The following is a 21972-nucleotide window of genomic DNA, read 5'->3' as shown; positions in this document are numbered from 1 at the left end:
GTTCTACTGTATTTTTGTTAATTGGTAGGATGTTGATATACTGGTAGGACATAACTATTAATTATATATACATATGTAGTGTTGTCATCAAAAGCAATTATGTCACTTTAAAAGTTTATTGATTAATGGGAATGAGCAATTATTTTCTCATCTTTTAGGGTTGGCTAAATACAGTAGACTCTCGTTAAATGAACAACGTTATTTCGAAGCAAATCGTTGGTCCCGACGAAAAGGCCTATCCAAGCTATAGTTAAAGAAAGGTTATTACGAAATTACAAACCTCAGTCCCGGTCCCAGCGACTACAAAATGAACTTAATGACGAAGTTCCACGCATAAGCAACGGCATTCCGCTGGATATTAACTTAATACGAACTGAGGCTTCCTAAATGTGGTCTATTGCCCGTGATTTGAATTTCAGTTGAAGAAATCAGCACCGTTTTGAAGTATACAAAGGTAGAATGAAGATAATGCATGCAGACTTGCTTCTATTTTGGTGCCCCTAGAATGATGCAGCGTGCGTATCACTTCTGGGGAACCAACTCCCGATCAACGAAACGGCCTAATTTCGGTCCCTTGAGTTTCGTTTAAGAGAGGTTTCACTGTATAGGTTTCATAGTTGTTTTAGTAATTTAACATGTTGGACAGGATGCTGTGCTGCGACAGGATGTTCATTGACATAAGGTCAACAAGTGGGGAAACTTTATTCAACAATAATCTATTATTGGCCAAATACTGTAATGGAAGGGATTAAGAAAATGAAATTGTGGGTACATATAAGACTAGCATGAATAAACACTCCTCTGGACATTGTGATAATTTCTAGCCAAGAGTCTTAGTTTGCATGAGTAGTGAAAGAAACAGGGTAGTTCTTCTACTGCTTACATTGTCAAATCGACGTCTTTGTATTAACCCTTTCACTACTAATGACGAAAATATGCTGCTGAGTGTTTCTTGACTTGTGAGACGAAAGGCAAAAATTTTCATCGGAGGATTTTCTACCCAGAAGACCAAATGCCAAAGATGTACATTTCCTGACTCTCCCCTTTTTAAGTCAGCCGCAGGTTCGCGAAGTATTAGTTTCGGGACCCAACAAAGCGGGACTTAGGCCGTACCCTCAAAATTGATACTTTGATAATGCGACTCTGTAACGAAACCATGGTCGGTCTCAATAAATTACGATGTGGAAATAGCAAAGTTGTTGATCCTTCTATTCCCGCGTTTGAAATAAATATTTGTTCCTTTCTCAAAAATTATAAAGTAAAAATTGAAATCTTTTGTCTTTGGAGTAACGTTTACAATTTTTGGAGGAAATTCTACAATGCATATTAACTTATATCCAGATTTTATTATAAGCATCAACATGGAAATTGTTGCTGCATTAAATGCATTAATATTAACGGTAGAGCTTCGTTTAAAATTTGGCAATTCTCAGAATAAAATGAGGAATTCTGTTCAAAGTCTGTAATTTGCATGCAAGCAACAATTATCCATACAGCTAATTCATATAAACAAAGCATGATTGATGGCAAACCTGGCTGCTGGTTGGGTAATAAACCCTGAAAGGAGGGAGCCGAACTACCCTATGAGTCTTAGATAATGAGTAGTCCCCACTAAAAAGGGTAAAAAAACGTTGGTGCTGAGAGTATGTGATTATCCGTGAGAACCTTCTTAATGAATATCCTGCAAAAATGCTCCATACAGAGGGGACAGAAAAGTATCTTCGGGCTCAGTCCAGCAGTCATGCTAGTGGAGAACTCCACCGTCTCAAAAGGGTGAAGTGTGGATTCAGGAAGTCCTAAACTTTACATAATCAGCATTCAGAGTCAGCCACCTGGGAAATTTTTTTTCAGACACTAAATTAGGACTTTCCTGCTCAATTTCAATAATGCTTCATATTTGATTGTGGACTCTTTTAATTTTCAGGACTAATTTTGGATGCTTTGATTTTTCTTCTGAGAGAATGCTCCTTCTGCATTCATTCCTATTATTAGTTTGAAATCAGGGATTAAGGTTTCACTGTGTTTTTCTCAGTCTGAGGATAACACTGTTATTAACAAGGAAGTCAATTGCTTGACTTTGTTGCACATTTTCTGGAACAGATATCTACAAATTTTGAAGGCCTTCTGTAAATAAAATTAAAGGTTATTTAGTTCAGTGCCTTTTCGATATATACAGTCTGGAACAAAGAAATTGCACTCAAGCACTTCGGGAACCACTCTCAAAAGCTGTGCTAGCAGCTTATATATTACAATGCTGCACCCTCACCCTGTGTCTTTGAGGGTTCATTTGTGCAGGTATCATCCCAGGCAATGTATGCCCAAAAGAAGGGCTTGCTGCAGGGTCTGAAAATCATCTAGTCTTGAGGGTAAATCCTCAATTTTTCTTAGTGATCAAGCAGGATCCCAGCTGAGGTCAACGTGTCAGCATTCAGCGCTTAGGCAGAGGTGGGGCTATAGAAATTTGACGGCTTCCTCTATAATTTCTACTACTTAAGAGTACCAAAGATAGCAGCTAATTATAGCTTATATCATTATCCTCGTCAAATGATGTTTAATCTGGTTTTTTTGATCAAAGTTCTATGACTAATTTCAGTGATATCTCATACCTTGAGAGCAGTACAAAATCATTGCAACTGAAATATGAAAGAAAGATGAGAATGACCATTATTTTCTCCTCATGCTTTGAGGTAGTCCATCTTCAGATTCTCTCTGTCCCTTGTTGTTGTTTGTTGCCCTAGTGGAATGCACCACAAATGGTGTGGGTGCAGAGTTGCCACTTCCTCTGAGCCTCTCTTTTTGGGATAAGGTATGCCTTCCTCCGTATGAAGGTGGTTCATTCATGTTGTCGGGGAATTTACTTTCAAAGTGAAATTCACAATCTGAAGAAAATAAATTAGTTAGGTAATGAAAATAAGTTAGGTAATGGCTCACTTATGGAAAATTGCCAGTTTTAATTTGGAATTTTGTGGACATAACTTAGTAATTTATGTACTTTATCTTAGAAAAGTCACTTGAAAGATGAAGTGAAATTCTTGTGTGAAAATTGGTGGTGTAATGGTGTATGCTTTCTTCATTTATTATAGTTGATGAGTCATTTCGGGACTACATAACTACTGAAATTTTGGATGGAGATAACAAATATGATGCAGGGGAGCATGGGCTGCAGGATGCTGAAAAGGGAGTCATATTTTCTTCTTTTCCTCCTGTCCTCCACCTGCACTTGATGAGGTTCCAGTATGATCCTATTACTGACTGCTCAGTTAAATTTAATGACAGGTAATTGAATCTATCATTTAAGTCCTAGGACTTATCTCAAGTACTCTCTTTCAATTATCTTTCTGTTTTCATGAGCTGGATTTTGATTTCATTTATTAATCTACTCATTGTCTTTGTAGGTTTGAGTTCTCAGATAAAATTAGCCTAGATCCTTACTTACAAGCAGCTGAGTCAACTCGTGCTGATTATACTCTCCATGCTGTCCTTGTACACAGTGGTGACAATCATGGAGGTCACTATGTTGTTTTTATCAATCCTAAGGGAGACGGAAAGGTAAGAAACATATTTCCCATTTCAGTTACTTAATATTTTATGTGCAAGAGTAAATATCAACTTTTGAGTGTTTTGTGATGGTATAAAGTAGATTTGTGATACCATGTCATCAGTAGCTCTGTACTCTCCTCACAAGCACACCTCGTCCTCAATTGACATGAAATTCCTTGCAGTTAACTACTTATTCTTATATAGAAAGATTGATGTCATTTGTTTTATGGTATGTTTGACCATATATAACTATAAGTTTAGGTTAAAAAAAGAGTCTAATATGTTTCAAATATTTATATTTATCTTTTTAATTTTCAGTGGTGCAAATTTGATGATGATGTTGTGTCCAAGTGTCCTAAGCAAGAAGCAATTGATAATAACTTTGGGGGACATGATGATGACATGAATATGACAGTTAAACATTGTACAAATGCTTACATGCTTGTGTATATTAGGGATAGTGAACTAAAGAATGTTTTACAAGAAGTGACAGAAGAGGATATTCCTCAAGAGGTAATTTTTTTCTTTATTTAAATGTGGTCATTCGTATAACAAGTTAGTCTGTCGACACCAGAGCTGGTTGCATTGGTTATGAACATCTTTTTTCTAAACAAATCTGAGTTGCAGCAGTTTCTGTAATATTGAATTCTTTAGTAATTAATTTCTGTTTTCTGTGGTCATAATAAGCCATCTCATACCTACGAAAGTTGCTTTTTGGTGCCTGCAACTCACCTGGTTTTATCTATTAACACACAGAATAAAATTCTATAATAGGAGCGAACAACATCGGTGTATGCATAGTACCGTCTAAACTCGTATAAGGGACGCACCTTTTTTCCCAGAAATTGCTGCCGAAAATGGGGGTGTGTCACTCACACGAATTCCTCCCCTTCCCCAGTTGGAAGTCCAAGGGGAACTGAGTGGCCTTGGTTTTCAACTTGAGTCAGTCATCTGAAACCCTAGGTCAAAATCAAGCAGCAGGCAGGAGAGTTTCTTCCCAAGAGACATATTTTTACAATGTTCCTGTTTGCATTTCTTACTCGTAATCATTTCGCTGTGGTGTCAGTACCTCAGAGGTGAACATGGAAACGATCATGCGGGGGTTTTCACTCCGGAGGGCACGCTAAATTTACTACTACAAGAGGGCATCCCGCTGAATTTATACTGCATATAGTAATCGCATATCAAACATCGGGAAAAATTGCTGTTTTGAAGGGCGATACCTGGATAATATTCTAAATATGTCGTGCCGAGTAATTTCCATTACACTATGGGCCTGATTTTTTTTTTTTTTTTTTTCACAAATATCTTCAGACGCTATTATCGCAATAGAAAGTTATTGTGTTAAAACTGTGGTTTAAAAATTCAAACGAGTGTGTACATTGTTGAACTAAATGGCGGATAGAAGAAATAGGAAATGCTTGTAAGCGAAGAGCTCTAGAGGAGAGGTAGAGGGGAAGGAATGCGTTCCATCCATCTTACAAGCAACGAGGCTATGAGCGAAGGAGCAAGGGAAGAACACGTCTGATCTTGCATGTGATGTCGTTGCCTTCAAAGCGAAGGGGCGAAGAAGCAGCAATGTGATCTATGCAGTTTGCGGTGCTTGAAGTTTCCAGTCCATCTCATCTTTTTTCTTCAGTAATTGTGCTGTTTGGTCTATGTTGAATATTAATAGCCTTTTTGTAATTCTAAAGCTTTGTGTCAATCATTGTTTCCATTGTTTCCATGTATATTAATATTTTCCTTCGTAGATAATTATGTATTTATGGTCTGTGTGGTCTTGTAAAGGAAAAAAATCTTGGGGCATGGGCTGATGGAGGGCCGAGGGTAGTTTTGTGGAATCGATGCCGTGGTTATCATCTTACGCCGCTGAGATTCCCCTGTTTGTTCAATCTCTTGGGAAGATTCACGCAATGTGCCTGTTGTTTTGCCTTAAATTTTCCACGGCTGAAATTTGATTGCAATACTCCTATGAGAGCTTCTAAACAAAATTGTTTATGAGTAGGGCTGGCGTTGTAGTGCTACGGCGTTTGCAAAGAGAGGATCGGAACTCTTTCTATTCCCTCTTCTCTTATGGGACGTTGCATTCACAGAAGCAGTGATTTAAAATTTGGGATTCAGATTCAATTTCTTCTACGAATTTGGATCCGAAATACAAGGTGAAGGACATTGTCCACAGATATTTGGATCCAAGGTATCTGATCCGACCATCCCTAGTAAGCATCATAAAGTTAAGACTTCAAGTGAATATCTACTTATCTCCGGGCACCTTTCATATCGTGCAATTTTTGATGAAATTACCGCTACGTATCATGGAAATTTTGATAGCCATTGAAAGTCCAGGCATACGTCTGCAAGACCGTGCAGTAGGATTAAAAAAATGCAGCAAAAATATTTTTCTTTAGCTCCAATGCTCAAAATAGGGGTGCGTCTCTTACACGTGTTTATATGGTACTTCCAAAATCCGGTGAATACCACTACTAGATCACGCAGTCTTTGTCAATCAAATAATGGTTGTAAAAACTGACATTATACCTTAAATTGTTTATTCCAACCATGTTAATGACTTTTAAATTCCAAATTTTTTACTGAAATAGCAATGAAACAGACTCAAATAAGGAAAATTATTGATTACTGTGTTGATATCTCTTTTAGTTAACTGTTTGAAGATATGAACAGCTTGAAACCAAATCCGTCGGGTGTTTTATAAAAATTTCAGTGGACTGGCCACCAAAATAAGGCTCAATAGATAACTTACGTGAGAAAATACTAAACCGTAAAAATCTTCAGTTGAGTTCGTCTAAGTATGGGCGTAAATTAGAAATGTAACCCTCTTTGTGTAAACTGTTGTTCTCTAACAGATGTAAGTACTTCTTGATTTCTTCAAAAATTTTCTGGACATTGATGCAAGCTGTGATAGCCAGTAAAGAGAATGCCGATAAAGTTCTACTAGTCCACTCATTTAAAAGAAAACTAATGCACAATATTGTTTTGAGCAAATTTCAATATGAATTGCAGAATATTTTGACAAAATAAAATTCAAGTATCTGGTCCAGAAACTCCTTGCTAATGAAACATTAAACATTTTAATGGATATATGTAATATGTTGGAGCAGACTATTGGTTCTGCTTTAGAATTTTTTCTTACCTGGATGCTATCCCAAATTATTTTTGCCTCAAGTTGTGGAAGAGTCTGCGCTGGAATTGGTATGAAGTTCAAATGTTCCTCCCAGATCTGAAGGAAGACTTCAATCCTTCTTTAACGTCCTTAAAACATTAAATACTCTAAAGGCAGGTCGTGAAAATGTCCGTATTCCAAGAAGTAATTTTCCCATAATCCAAGTTCATTTATTTCAACTCATTATTATCGCATGAGTGTTCTCCTAATGACCCGCATCCTCATTAGCAGCATGAGTTGCTTGTTATCTTCAGTGTTCCATGTACTTGAAGTTCAGAGAAAGTAGTACGATAATGTTTTTCCTACTAATCCTTCCATTCTTTTTCCTTACTCACCAACCTCTTGCAGCGAGATGATTCCGATGGATGACAGATTATTGTGGTGCAGCCTAACTATGCCTTTTTTCCCTCCTACACCCTCCTCTCAACTTCCTACTAGACAACACCATGCAAAGATGGCTATGCCTTTCCTCTTCCTGACCCTTCCTTTAGTTATCTAACTAAATTTAGAATACCTCTATCCAGTTGCAAGCAGATCAATTTTACTTTAGGATACCGGTGTGAGGTGGCCCTGGAGACGTGCTCATAAATTGATGCATTTTGTGTACCATTGCACAGTTTAAGTTTTGAAGTTTTGATGCATTTGAATCGCTAAAGCATAAGTCTAAGTATAAAAGAAAATGCTGTCTTTAACTTGCCCATTACATGGATCTAATTAACGATCAGTTTTCTGTCCACTAGCAGGTTTCAAACACCTAAGTTGCCTCCTCCTACTCCTGTCCCATGTCTCCTCCTTGGTTTCCTTGCACAGCAGACTCCCGGTTATTCAGCTGCAGATCATCTGTGAGGCTGATTATCCGTGCTTGAGTTTCACACTTAGTCGATGTTTTCCACAGTCTTTATAAAAACTGAAGTCTGTCAGAAAAGCACAATGATTATTGCATTTTAATTCAAGGCTTCACTGAGCTTCTTATTTTTGTTGGAATTCCCTCGGTATAACAATTATTTACTTGCTGACAAGGAATATTTCAAGTTTACGTTGACATCTGACTTCTGAATTTTCATGCATGTTAAAGCGACAACCAGTTAAGGTCAAACTTGAGTGGATCAGAATAGTAGAAGTAAAGCAGTGGGAGAATTGGAAGCGGGGAAGAAGAATTAGATTGTACGAGTCTCAGCCAGGCAATAGCCTACTTGGACACTTTTCTGGAGTATATGAGCAGTGGGAATATGAGTACAATCACGTTATCGCCACTAAAAATATTGAGGCCAGGTGAAGAATGCACTCAAGGAGTCAGGGAAAAAAATCGAAAATAACAGTCTATGCAAAATTATAGTATATCGATGGCAAAGTTGTAACAACACATCTCTTAAAAATAGCAAATTTTCAGGAGAGCAAAAAAAAAATTTTCTGATTGCATGCTAAAATTAAAAACTGAAAAAGAAGTATAAACCTGCCAACGAAGAGTTGATTTTTGCTTGAATTTTATTTTTTAATGTTATTACACTTTAAGATACCTGTGTCAAACCGGCCGAATTTGAGATACGTGCTGTTAGAACTTAGCCATCGATATATTGTTCATTTTACCTTAATTATGAACATTGCAAGAAATTAAAGTAAAAGTTTGGATTACGTGTGTTTTCCGATTATTTGTGCTGCCTCTCCTCGTCACTAGCTCAGGTAATCGGGAGTTTTCTGTAACTTCTTTTTAACCTAACATCATCTGCCATCTTCAGCCCTCATCTTCCTCTTCTCTTCTGTCCTTCCACTGCTCCCTCGACTGCTGTTTTTATATCCCCTTTCCTCTTAAAATATGCCCAATCCGTTTCTCCTTTCTCTTTTGAATGGTTCTCAATAATTCTTTCCATCTTTAGAGTCTAATGATATCACACAAAATTAACCCTCGGTGAAAACTCACCCCTTGCCAAACATGTTTGTAGGTACACTCCAGCACATATGACTATGTAAATTACAACTAGAATGTTGTATAATTGCCTAAACTTGTAGTTTACGATGACAATTTAACATGGTCTAGGGAAACTTATTATTTTCGAGTCCCAATTGAAATGCTCCTAACAATGGGGAACATGCATGGAATTTGTTCATCATGCTAGTTAGTCTCATTGAATAGAAAAATTTCTCACGAGTCCAAATATATAAGCCAAAACTCTCCTGGTACTCCACAAACGTCAATAAATGCTAATTAATAATGCTCGAATATCGCTTGAAGTCACGTGACCTGAAACGCCTTCTGACGTCATCGCACGGAACACCATTCACTTCGCTAAGAGAGTAGAGTGTTAGAGGCTTGAATGCAAGATATTTAAAGTAAAAATTGCAATTATTATCGCCAAATTTGCATTTGAGCCCTCGTAGATCGATTTTCTATCCACTTTCTCAGTCTGTCATCAGTGGATGCCGTTCCGTGACGTCACGCTCCGATGACGTCGTGTTTTCAATCAGCCGATGAAGATCAATTTTTAAAGACTCATAACTCAGCTAAAAAGCATTATTCATACGCGAAATTTTCGACGAGTACATTTGAGGTAGAGGCCTTCTTATTCCAGTACTTTAAAAAAATTGTGCATGTTCCCCATTACCTACCTTGCCTGTGATTGCTGGGGTCCTTTTTGCATGAACACAGCTTTAAGACTCGTTTATTCTTGAATTACATAGTTAATTTTGCCTAATTTTTTTCTGTGGTCTGGATTTCATATGGAAATAGTGCATTTATTGCATGCAAGGTTTTTTAATAGCATTGTCTTCTGTTTTTCTTTTGTGGGGTGTAAAGTGTCAAACTGATCTTCATTTGTAAAGCAAAATGAAAAGGTACCTCTGATGTTATTTTTACTAAGAAAAGTCTATTACATTTATGGAATTATTTCAGAACTTAAAATTTCTCTCGAGTTGATGGAGGAATGAGTTTCAGTCTGTATCACTCCAATAATAAATTGTAATCATAAGTCTTGATTATGTATCTCACAAGGAAATGTCAAAACCATGCAACTGCAAGCCACCAACTGTAGGTTAACTCCATGGAGGTTTCTGGATATGAAAACTAAACTTTTGTTTAATTTTGCCTGATCATGCAAAAATAACATGAATATAAATAAATATATATGAATGTAACATAAAAATAAATGATTTTATGCCTTATAGTACTTCTTAAGATACTAAAATTCCAAGCAATCTGCAAGTGAGATAAGAAAAATGTCGAAAATAATACGTAAAATTTTATTAATAAAATAAAAAACTATTTGAGGTGGGTTGAATGTGTTTGTTTGAAAAGATCAACAGATGACTGCAGTACATAATATAGTGGCCTTTTCTTTACTGTCTAACTCTGCAATCTTGTCACAATATTTTCCTTTAATCATCACATCCTTGCTTGCGAATTCAGCATGTATAGGAGGAGAACCCACAGCAAAGTGCAGGATAATGCTTTAATCAGTTTCTCTTGGATTTTTCCTTTTAAAAAAATCCAAGGCAAATTATTTAAAACAGTGGACCTATATATTTTCTATTTTCTACAAACAGAAAAACTTTTAATGGTTTATGGAAGCTTCACCAAATGCTCATGTCAAACCAATGATTAGACGTTTCACATTACATGATTTTCATTGATTTCAGGACATTTTTTAAAGCAATTAATAACATATGTGGTTGACGTTGGTGTGGTTTAAGATATTTGTATTTCTGTAAAATTTCTCCATCTTATCGATGGCAGTTAAATGAGTGACTAATTTCATGCGTATTGTCCCTGATATACTAAGACAATCACCCTGGGTACTTGCTCATTTTGATTGTAATAAATGAATTTGTGTTGTCATTAATTACTTTACGTTTTTCCATAAAATCTCAGTACTTACTGATGAATTTTTTATATTTTCAGCTGGTTGACAGGCTGCAGGATGAGAAAAGGATGGAGCAAATTCGTAGAAAGGAACGAAATGAAGCTCATTTGTACATGTCTGTTCAAGTTTTATTGGAGGATAGCTTTGAAGGGCATCAAGGAAATGACCTTTATGATCCTGACAAGGTTTCTTATAGGACTTTCCGTGTAAAGAAACAAACCACTCTCTCAGACTTAATTGATCAATTGGCTGAAAGTTTGGTGAGAAATTTTTAAAATAATTTAATGCATGCTTTTTTTATTTCAATAGAATTGTATTTAAAGGTTATTGTATTATATTTATTCAGTTATTTTGAGGGTAACTTAAATGTATTATATTAACTTCATTACTCATCCATGATGATGATAATGAAAATAACGAAAGTGCCTATTTGAAAAAACTCGTTTAAATTGGCTACATCTTTGATCCTGGCTTTCTGAGTTCATCAAGGGTGGTTTCCTATTATTTATTTATTATTTTATTGCCTAAATCGTAAGATTATTACTCCTGGAGAATGTATTTCACGCTTTTAGATTTTTAAATGATGATATCTATTTCTCGCGATTAAATGAAAAGTGAAAATTATCAAGTGCACAAAAATGCTACGGCTAAGTATGAATGCTGGGAAAAGCCCATGTGATGTCATTCTGGTTCCAGCTGCCACCATGTGAGGCCACCTTGGTGCGAAGCTATGAGTGCCGCTACAGTGCAGGCTGCTAGCTGGTAGCCGAGTACCCAGCTAGCAGGTAGTGCGTAGCTTAAATCAGGATTATTAACACCCTATCAACCGAAGAAAACTTTCCAACGTTAGGCAATTTTAATAGGTGACTATTAAGAGATGTTTCCCTGAGACTATATTCAGTGCTATTAAATATTAAATGCAAATCGTGTTTTACTAGTCCCCTTGTGCAGCAAGTTCATCTCCTATTTGTATGAGGACTTATGTTGTACTATGCTTCTGTAAGCACCATTGGCTACCCATAGTAATACTTTCTCTCAGAGAAAATTTGAATTACATGTTTGAGATAGTGGAAAAATCCCTCAACGGTAGCGAAAATCCCTATTCACATCCTCAAATCTTCTATTTCCCATGGGGTTAGGTTTATGCAAACAAAAAAAAAGACTAATGAGACTCGGGACTCAGTGGTAGCCCAATGGTTCAATGTTGCTTAGACTTTTCAGTGGCACAGTGATATTTATCTAATTTTATGCGGTGAGTCAGAATAATCAGCTTATGAGGCGGAAACTGTAACAGTCTTAGTATCTCCTCTGTTACTCCTATAATTTTTATTCCCAGGGTCATGATGGTAGACCTCATTGAGTTCCGAAATTCACGAGGAGAATCACTATATCTTGGCATCCTTGAATCTACTTGGACAAAAGTTCCTTCTGAAGGCTGTACCCTCCCCTGGCCATTCCGTTTCAGAGAACCAAGGGATATCATAGCCTTGAGATGCTATTTAGGTTTCATCTTTCAAGTGCACCCTCCTCCATTTCTTGCCATTATTCGGATACAGGGACTTTGAGCTCCATTGATGTCAACGGCTTTCGGGAGCAGCGGCATATTGTGCTTTGTTACCGAATTGTTAATGAATCATTCATCGCCTAATGATGCGACCTGCAATGGCTGCAAAAGCTCACGTGACAAAGCATAATACACAGCTGCTCCCGAAAGCCATCGGCATCAATGAATCTCGCTGCAAAAGTCTACGTTTCAAGCTAACTTGAACTTCAGTCCAGACATACATGCAAGGGAAAAAGAGAGGGTGTTTCAGGGATTCCATATTGATATTTTGTCATGTATTCTCTCCAGCTGCTTCCAAGAAAATTACACTGATAGTAGAGGCAACCATGCACTCTGCTTCCTTCACTTCTTTGAGGCTCAGAGAATCTCAAAGCCACAAATGTAGGAAAATTTATTTTCAATGTCAATAATAAAGTCATTTGTATTTCAATGATCATAGAAAATGCATGTTAACTGCACTAAATCATGAAATTGAAAAACTTTGATAAATGAAGAAAGAAAAGTGGAGGAGAATACTGTGTGTGCTACAATTAGCGCTTGATAGAAAAACTCTTAAATATGACCTCTTTAGTATGTATGACATTTTATATTAGCAAAGTTTGTAATCTCATCATTCTACCTTTTTTGGACCAATACTAATATATGGTCTTTTTAGTAGATGGATTAAAATCTTAAGTGATATATCTGTATTGGGTTTTTTCTGAAGTTATCTCCTCTCATTGCTTTTCTTTTGCTTAAGATTTTAATGCAAAGATTACCCAAAAACATGATGATATCCCTATTTTTTGTTTTATTTATAACAGAAATACCCTGTGGATCAGATTCGACCATGGCCATTTAATTATCGCTCTAATCAAACATGTCGACCTACATTGATTGATCTAGAAACAGACATGTACAAGTTTGTAATAGATGTGGCTGAGAATACCAACCCATGGAATATATGGGTCGAAACAGTCAGGCCAGATTCAGGCCTGAAAACTTTGCCTACCTTTGACAAAGATTTGGACGTACTTCTGTTTTTTAAACTGTATGATCCGAAACATAAACGCATTCATTACTGTGGGCATCACTACATGCCTGTTGCAGCTAAAGTCCGTAAGTATTTTTATTTTATTTAAGGGCAATTGTTTGATGATTTCTCTTTTTTGCTTGTGGAAGTTCATGTCTGGTTATTTTTATTATGAATTTCATGTTTTCTTTCATCTGAGTTTAATAACTTTATAATACTTTCACAGAGGAACTCATACCAATCCTGAATGAGCGAGCTGGATTTCCTCCAAATACAGAATTAGTTTTGTTCGAGGAGATCAAGCCTAATCTCACAGAAAAAATTGAAAATTATAATGAACCTTTGGAAAAGGTACGTTTAAATCAATCGTTATATTCTTAATAATTGATTGCATTGTTTTACTGGGTTTATATTGTTAATATGTACTTAGTATATAGCCTCAATATTGCTAAATAACACCTTCTATCTTAAGTGTTTTAGCTTAAAAAGACAACTTAGCGAATATTATAAATAGGGATCATTCTGTCTAAATTCGAATGGGCTATTTCTCTTTGGGTCGCCAGTTTTGACCAAATTTGGTGTATTTTCTTCATTTGATTAGAAAACAATAACCTCAAACTATTTGTGTTACACATACAGTAAAACTTCGATTTTACGCACTTCGATTTTACATCAAGTCTCGTTTTTACGCAGCGGCACTCAAGTCCGGCCGGAAAGCATAGGGAATTGCAATGGTGAAACTTCGATTTTACATCTTTTCTTGACTTTACGCAGTTTTTCGATTTTGCGCAGCATAACCCCAGCCCCTAAGAGGTCGCTAATCTTGATTTTACGCAGTTGTCTTTCGGCTTGTTTTGAAAATCCGACTAGAGCAATATGCAGTTAGGTTATTATTTCGTCTCAATGAGTTGCAAAAATGAATACAGGAACGGTTGAAATGACATCGCGCTGTTGAACGTGAAACTAAATACATCGCGAATCTAATTATTGCTTCCCCGTGAGCCCTCTCAGTAATATTTCAGGCTCCATTACGAACGCGAATGTCGCTCTTAGTTCAAATTCGCCGTAGAAGGATATCGAAACCTAAAACACACGGCAATCGCCGTGTATGCGTAACTACTTTTGATTAAGACATGATCGCTGGAGATATTAACATTATCACCTTTCGTTTATTATTCGACTTATTGATCGACGCTGTTTATATCCAGAATTATGAGCTACGGAATATGTATCCCCAACGCAAGGCTTTCTAGAATTTTGCCAACGCTATGTTTTCCGTCGCCCCAGCGAAATATAACGGCGAAATGAGTCGTTAAAAATACTCCCGTGCCAAAATTTTGGCTTCCAAGGTGATCTAAAAAAGATAGTCGTACTTCTAGTATTGACGTAAGTCGATGGTGATTCAACACGATGGTAAAAGCAGCATGCATTGTCTCATTCCCGGGCTAACCCCACATCTGCGGGACAAATGGAGGCGAGGGAAAATTGCTTGCGCTGCACGCTTATCAGAACCGACTCAACTTGTATCTCATTGTCAGACGGTTTAAGTTTAACATGGTTGGAACTTGAATAGCTATTAGCTTAACTCCGCTAGGTGGCAAGCGTTTTAACGGAACGGGAGTTAATGCCCTCGGAGAATAACTCGCGTCGTCAATCGTCATGTAATCATTGAAGTCAAATTCAAGACGTGAGTGATAAGGCAGTCCCTTTAAACTCAGGAATGGCTTAGTACCATTCAATCGAAATACAAAAAGTGTCCAGTGTTGTTATCAGATATGGGGAAGCAAAATATTACGTGAAGCTGAGTCACACGGCTTGTGAGTCGAAGGTCCCGGCGCTGAATTTGCGGAAGAATGCCGACAGAGAAGCTATTCCCGGAAGAGTCAATCTACTAATGCTAAAATTTCATGGGGAAATGCTTTTTTAATGCGTATTAATTATAGAGAAGGAAAAATTTTCAGGACTATTAGTCATTTTTTATTCATCACGGGCGGCATGACGGCAGTTGCGCGGTCATTTAAATAGCTCACTTCAAAAAAGTGATCTTAGCACCGGAAAAATCTGAATTTCCGAATATCCCGGGTCCTGTGTGCTCCGTATTATCTATGGTATGCTATTTGGAGGTAACCAACTACTGGGGTCATTAGCTCCGTGAAGTAAGGGCTGGGGGGATAGGAACCCTATGTTGGCATTAGCCAGGTTGTAATGATAAGCTCAAAAGGGACCAGGACTTAACTTCCCATCTGATGGACATAGTGGTGCACTGGAAGTGCCCTCCACATTAGACTCAAGTAGGGATAAGGCCATCTCTGATAAGTCTTTGCTACTGCCAGGACTTGAACCCAGGCCCACAGGGTGTAAAGCCTTTGTGATGTATTAGCAAAATTTTGCTCCCTGTTAATGGGGTTAATTTGGATGACTATCCTCAGGTATCTCATTTCTTCAATCTCCAATCTTTGTTTGTCTGCTGGTGGTTAAACGGATATCCTGAAAACTGCTTTTAATGAGAATATTTTCGAAAATTAGCTTCTCTGTGACCATTTAGTATCACCATTCCGAAATTTCTCCTGGGTAACAGAAGTAATCTTAGTGCCAGAAATGCTGGCATTTCAACCATGGGAAACACTGTTCAGGAATGCAAAGATATTTCTCTTAGGGTAACACGTCATCTGTGGTGTTGCTTTTGAGTAAATAAGATTATTAGGCTTCATTTTCCGAGCAATAATGAGCTAGTGTTATCCTGAAAACTATACTCCTCCTCAATACCAACTCTTGATTTTACACACTTTGATTTTACACAGTGCCCATATTTCGGTCCCTCCAACTGCGTAAAATCAAAGTTTTACTGTACTATGGTTTAAAAGATATTTAAGTGTTGTAAAATAGAAATTTTATGGAGACGTGTTGGCAATAGGCGTCAATTCTCCCAATATGAGAATTATGGAAAAGCCTGAAATGGTTCATTTTAAAGGTCTTGTATTAAGACTCTCCAGAATTCCATTATTAGAAATGCTAAAATTTTGTTTAAAAATTGCTTACACACACACACAAAAAGAATTCGTTTCAAAATATAAAAAATTAGAGCATGCAATAAAATTTTTCTTTGAAAAAACAATTGACAATTGAAATACTTCAAAACGGATCATTAATGAGTAGGTGGGTTGAGGCCAATTGCCGAGGAGTGACCCTAAGGTCTCGCTAAGCTGGGTTTCAGGCAGGGCCTGTATGCCTCAGACAATTGTTTCCTCAGCAGTCACTTCCCATCCCCAGCACCATATATAGCCAATGTTCATTCCTTTGCATTGAAAATTCCTGGCAGCAAGAGCCAATGTTAGGTCTTCTGCATATGAAAGTACTCGTAAAGGGTTAAAATGAGTTATTTCATGCTTTTCCTTATTTTTATATCAGAAGATATGGTGTCCTATTATGAGGACATTTTTGTAAAATTTCACTTTTACAACTGCAATATCTTGTAAACTGTTGCATGTATTACACAAATACTTTTCAGTTTTCATTTTCATCGGTAATCCTTAGTCAATATCATAAACAGTTTTATTAATGGATATTGCAATGAGAACTCAAACCTTGTTACCTTTGCTTAATTAATTTATATGAAAGAGATAATGATCAAAGAGAGTTCATGATGAGAAGTTTGGTATGTGTGTGATAAAATGGAAAAATTGGTGGGTGAAAAATTGTGCAGGACAACCAGTTTAGTTTTATAACTGAGTTATTTTTTGCCCAATTTTGCAGTTAATGTTCTCATGCAGTTAATCTGATTACTTGTGGTTTCATAAGTACATAAATGATAAATGATATATATTTGCACAGGTCCTGGAAGAATTGATGGATGGTGATATTATAGTTTTCCAGAAGGATGAGAAGGATAATTTGTATGATCTTGCCACATGTCAGGCATATTTCAGGTGGGTTTATCCTCATTATCAGTTATCGATGCTGTTATCATTCCATGGGCATTTATATATTGATGGGAAGTGAATTTTGAATTATTTGTCACTTATTGTCACTTTATTTCTTTGATTCTGAAGGGATCTTTATTATCGAGTGGAAGTAACCTTCTGTGATAAGACTATTCCCAATGATCCTGGATTTCCAATGGAACTTTCCCAGCAAATGACCTATGATCAAATGGCCCGTGCTGTTGGACAACGGATGGGTGTAGATCCATACCTGCTGCAATTTTTTAAGTGTCAAAAGTAAGTTCAAAATTTTAACCATCGATTATGGACCAACAATTTCTATTCAAAGAAGTCTATTTTTTATGTATCAATGTCTTTATTAGCACTACTTAATGAGCTAATGTGCTCCATGAACTTAACCACTATGTAATATTTCGCTCTGGAACAAATTCTTTTTGAACCCCTCTAATCTCTTATGATTTTTGGTGAAAGAGTGTTGTTAGTGACATTAAATGCTGTGATCTTGTATTGAAGGCACAGTTAAATTTAGTGAAGGATATACTTAGTTCCAATATTTTTGGTTCCAGTTTGGTTCTGAGCTTGTCTTGGTTCCAGTCTATAATTTATCGAATGCATTGCCCCATTTTCTATAGCAAAAGAAGTTTTGTTGGAATAATAGCATCTTTGCTGGTATTATTTTTGTTCGATGGATCATCTAATTTACAGTATTATTTACAGCATAAGAGTACTTAATTTTAAAAATGTTACGGAATCCAGATCACTGGTTTCCAAAATAAAAAAGTTAGCTACAAAAACTACAGCAGTTAAATTACCTTCTTATGCATATATAGCATATAAATATGTATGATGAAGCGTATGTTGATTCTGTGAATTGTTGCATGAAATCACCACGTCTGTATATCCTAAGTCACACAATGAATTATTTTGCAGAGGAAAATTACGAATTAGTGGACTAGCTCCTGCAGGGTTAGCAAGTAGACAGCCAGGCATACAGCAATTGAACCACTTAGATAGCCATATTTTTGGCGATGCAACTTAAAAAATAGAACTTTTGAAAAACTCCAGAAAACCTTACATTCTGTAGATCATTCTTTTATTTAGATTTCCAGATTATCAGTCTTCCACTGTACATTAATAATCAGTCAGCACAACACTACATGGGAAGAGGAAATGTTGCACAGTCATTTTTTCCATCCCTTGAAAGGAACAACTCCTGTAACTACCATCTGTCACTTAGGCCAATTCTCAATAAGTTTAAGAGCCATTTTTTTTCTCTCTCTTTTTTATTAAGAGAAAACTCTTCCTCGCTTAGGTTTGATAAGTAGTGCATTTCTCTGGAATATTTTATCAATTAAAAATGTTCTGGTAGGACGATGTTAACAAAGTTCAGTCAAAGTTATAGAATTAAACTTTGATTTCTGGTTTTAAAAAAACTATCTTAACTATAGTGATGTTATCATATAAATTCTGTGAAACCTTATGGTTTTGGAAGCCCTTCAAAAGTGGTAGCTTGGAGGCAAATGATAATTAGGTTTTTTCCTCTTCTTACATAAAAATTAAAATTTTAAAAACTATAATTTTATTTTTTTGCTGTCTTAAATTATAACTTTGATTTAGTAAGAAAAGAGCTATTTTCTCTTGTCTCACTTCTAACTTTTTATGAGAATAAGAACTATAAAATTATTAATATCTCATCATTAGCCTAAAATAAAATGTAAATTATTAGTGTATTCATCTGCTAATCATGAAAAAACATACCACCATCAAGCATCAAGGCTTGCTTTGCGCTTGAGGATTTTTTTCTTGAAGTAGTACATTAGACTCTTGTTAGTACGAACAACGTTCTTACAAAGTTCTCATTTATTCTAAGTAAATCATTGATCCCGATGAAAAGCCGAATCCAATCTACAGTTATAGAAACATTATTACAAAATTACAAAGACCTGGTCCTGGTGGTTATTAAATGAACCTTATTAAGAAGTTAAACGAGTTAGCAATGGCATTTAGGTGGATATACACTACGCTACGTCATAATCTTTGCGCTAGGTTTAAGTTCTCCTTGAGCACTGTCCCCATATTGAAGATAAAAATAATTTTGGCAAGGTATGGTTATTTGTGATGATTCCCTAAAAGAGACACACTTACGAATCTCGGGTATTTCGGTCTCGTGAACTTTGTAATGATGAGAGTTTAATGTACTTAAAATTGAGATAGGGGGGGGGGCTTAATAACATATTTGGAGGAATTCTGTAAAAATTGAATTCAGCATCCATACTTCAGTCAGAGTAAGAAATAGTCTCAGTGCCCTATCTGTTCATATTGTGTTAAGACATACTCTGGTAATAGTTTGTAATGATAATGACACTGACCTGAGCTTTGGCTACTTTGTCCAAGTTTTTATGTTATTCAAGAAAGTAATTTCTGATCCATGTGTCATAATAAGGAAAAGGACACATGATGAGGTTACTGAGTTTCAATATTAAATAAATTGTTAAAAAGGCTAAGGTAAAATTGTTTTTATTTCTTGGTAATTTAAGAAATTAATTGCTACGATAGCTAAGTGGCATCTCAATCTCTCGGAATAATTATGTTGGTTACTGAGGTATTCAAAAAGTTTCTTAGCTAGGATTTATATTATTATTTTATTTGTGTTATTGGCTTCTTGTAACTTACTAATTTCCAACACCTTCCAAGCTTCATTTAGGTTTCATATTTTCTAGTTATAGGATTTAAGTAGTAAGTAGTTAACTTTCCTAATGACCAAAATTTTAGGCTATGTTCAGTTCCTCCCCAACCTCTGGGAATTCAATTGGTCTTTCAGCTAACTCTGGCTTTGTGGGAAAAAAATTGATATCGGAGAGCTCCTTAGTTACACTCAGCTTCAAATCATTTTAAGTTACCAGAAACACTATCAATGCATAGAAAAGAGAAATGTGGAGAGAGGCAATTTGTATTCAGAGAGATTGGGGAAGAATTTAAATATGTTAGTGAGGTAATTTATATTAACTTTAAACTCGATATTCTGACTTCAATCCTTGGTTTTAAATGTTTCTGGCAGCTTTTCCCTCAACTTTCATCATATTTTTGGCTCATATTAAGTTTCAGTTGTAGTAGTTAAGTTTAAGTTCTAGTCAGTTAGTAAAAACTAGTAAGTTGAGTATTTTGTGAATTTCATTCAATTTTTTTTTATAGTTACAAGGATAGCCCCAGTCATCCCTTAAGGTGTACATATGAAGGAACTGTCAAAGATTTGTTATCTAATTATAAGCCAAAGCAGCCTAAGAAAGTTTATTACCAACAGCTAAGTATAAGGATCAATGAACTGGAAAACAAGAAACAGTTCAAGGTAAAATTTTACGATATTGTTTGATCACCTGAAGAAACTCCTGTCGGGCATGTTTAAAGCATTGGTTGTATTTTTTATTGTAGTGTGTTTGGGTTGGACCAAAGCTGAAGGAAGAGAAAGACTTAATCCTTTATCCTAATAAAACTGGCACAGTTGCTGATCTCCTGGAAGAAGCTAGAAAGCAAGTAGAACTGTCAGAAAATGGTTCTGGAAAACTAAGGTACATAGAATTATTTACCAAGTCAAAAAATAATACCTTACTAAGGTATTATTACATACTATATAATAATATATTACATAGTAAATACATTTACTTCAATATTATCAATTATACATCGATAAAAAAATTAGGTTCAGCTGAGATGGAATTTTTGAGGAAGCTGTTCTTCTGGTAGATATTTATTCTACCATTTTCCATGAAATCTTATACGTTCACATTAGCTGAACAGAGATGGTGAAATATGTGGGAAAGGTTTGGGTGAAAGGGAAAGATAGGTGTGTGTGAGTGTGGAGGAAATGGTTGGAGGAATGGCCAACATATTGTCTCAGCTTATGATGGAATTCTGAGTTGTGTTGAAAAATTTGCCTTAGAGGATGCACGTTAGCACATTGCTACCCTGCCATCTTCTGCCAACTCCATCAAAGAATGGACTACGTCCCCTCCCCCCTGTAACCTGCAGTGTCAAATAGCTTGGAGCTTACAAATTCATTGTAGGCATATTAAACTTTTTCACTTAAACTGCTTCTACTTATAGCATTTTGGGATTTTTCCTTGTTAGCCCAAAATTGTCTATTGTGGATAGATATAAGCTTTTTAGTAAACTTCAAAAATATTTTATTTAACCATTTTGTTATTAATTTCTTCTTGTGTTAACATCACTAAATAATACCTTTGTGTTAAGTATTCAATCTCCTTGAAATTTCAGGTTTTTGGAAGTTACCTGCTACAAGATTGCCTGTGGGCCTCATGAGGACACACTTTTGGAAACCCTTAGCTCATCAGCCAACAAAACCTATCGGTAAATAAGTATATATCTAACTTGGTACTTAAATCACTTTGGAGGTTTCAGAGTTGTGACTGCATATGTGTTTATGTAACAGTTTTGCCATGACCTCTAGGGACGTCTTCAGATGAAAAAATGGTTCTTTTCCGTGAGATACCTGAAGGGATAGTGGAACTCTTATACAAGCACACTTGTGACCTAAACCCGGAAGCCTGTGATTTTAATTATTATATGTCCTTGTTTTCTTTGAAATGGTTTACAATTTTATTGCAATTTCAAGATTTTTGGCATAATAGTGCCATTAAATTACATTGTACTTGAAGAAATATCATTTTGTAGTTATCCACATCTTTTCTGTGTTCTGTGCTAGAAAATGTTAAGACATTTTCAAGAAGTAGGGAACCATTATGAACATTAAAAAGTACTTAGTTCATTTTATGGATAAGTTAAGTAATCACCACAATCAAGTAAAATCAACTAAATTTACATTGTCAAAATAAGTAAATCATTGCAATCATTTTTGGTTGTCTCCA

At 36.0% G+C, this 21972-nt stretch overlaps 1 protein-coding gene across 1 annotated transcript in view; it reads left to right on the top strand.

Moving 5' to 3' along the window:
* LOC124169204 (ubiquitin carboxyl-terminal hydrolase 7) overlaps positions 1-21972 on the top strand; it is a 39582-nt gene that overhangs the window by 7783 nt on the left and 9827 nt on the right. The window contains exons 10-20 of the mRNA XM_046547724.1: positions 3084-3276; positions 3396-3549; positions 3859-4053; positions 10611-10832; positions 12940-13234; positions 13375-13499; positions 16980-17074; positions 17198-17365; positions 20282-20435; positions 20519-20655; positions 21362-21454. Of these exons, the coding sequence (XP_046403680.1) occupies positions 3084-3276; positions 3396-3549; positions 3859-4053; positions 10611-10832; positions 12940-13234; positions 13375-13499; positions 16980-17074; positions 17198-17365; positions 20282-20435; positions 20519-20655; positions 21362-21454 (1831 nt within the window). The remainder of the gene's footprint in view (positions 1-3083; positions 3277-3395; positions 3550-3858; positions 4054-10610; positions 10833-12939; positions 13235-13374; positions 13500-16979; positions 17075-17197; positions 17366-20281; positions 20436-20518; positions 20656-21361; positions 21455-21972) is intronic.

This window comes from Ischnura elegans, chromosome 1, assembly GCF_921293095.1.
Source record: "Ischnura elegans chromosome 1, ioIscEleg1.1, whole genome shotgun sequence".
NCBI lineage: Eukaryota > Metazoa > Arthropoda > Insecta > Odonata > Coenagrionidae > Ischnura > Ischnura elegans.
This window is presented reverse-complemented; position numbering and strand designations above follow the sequence as displayed.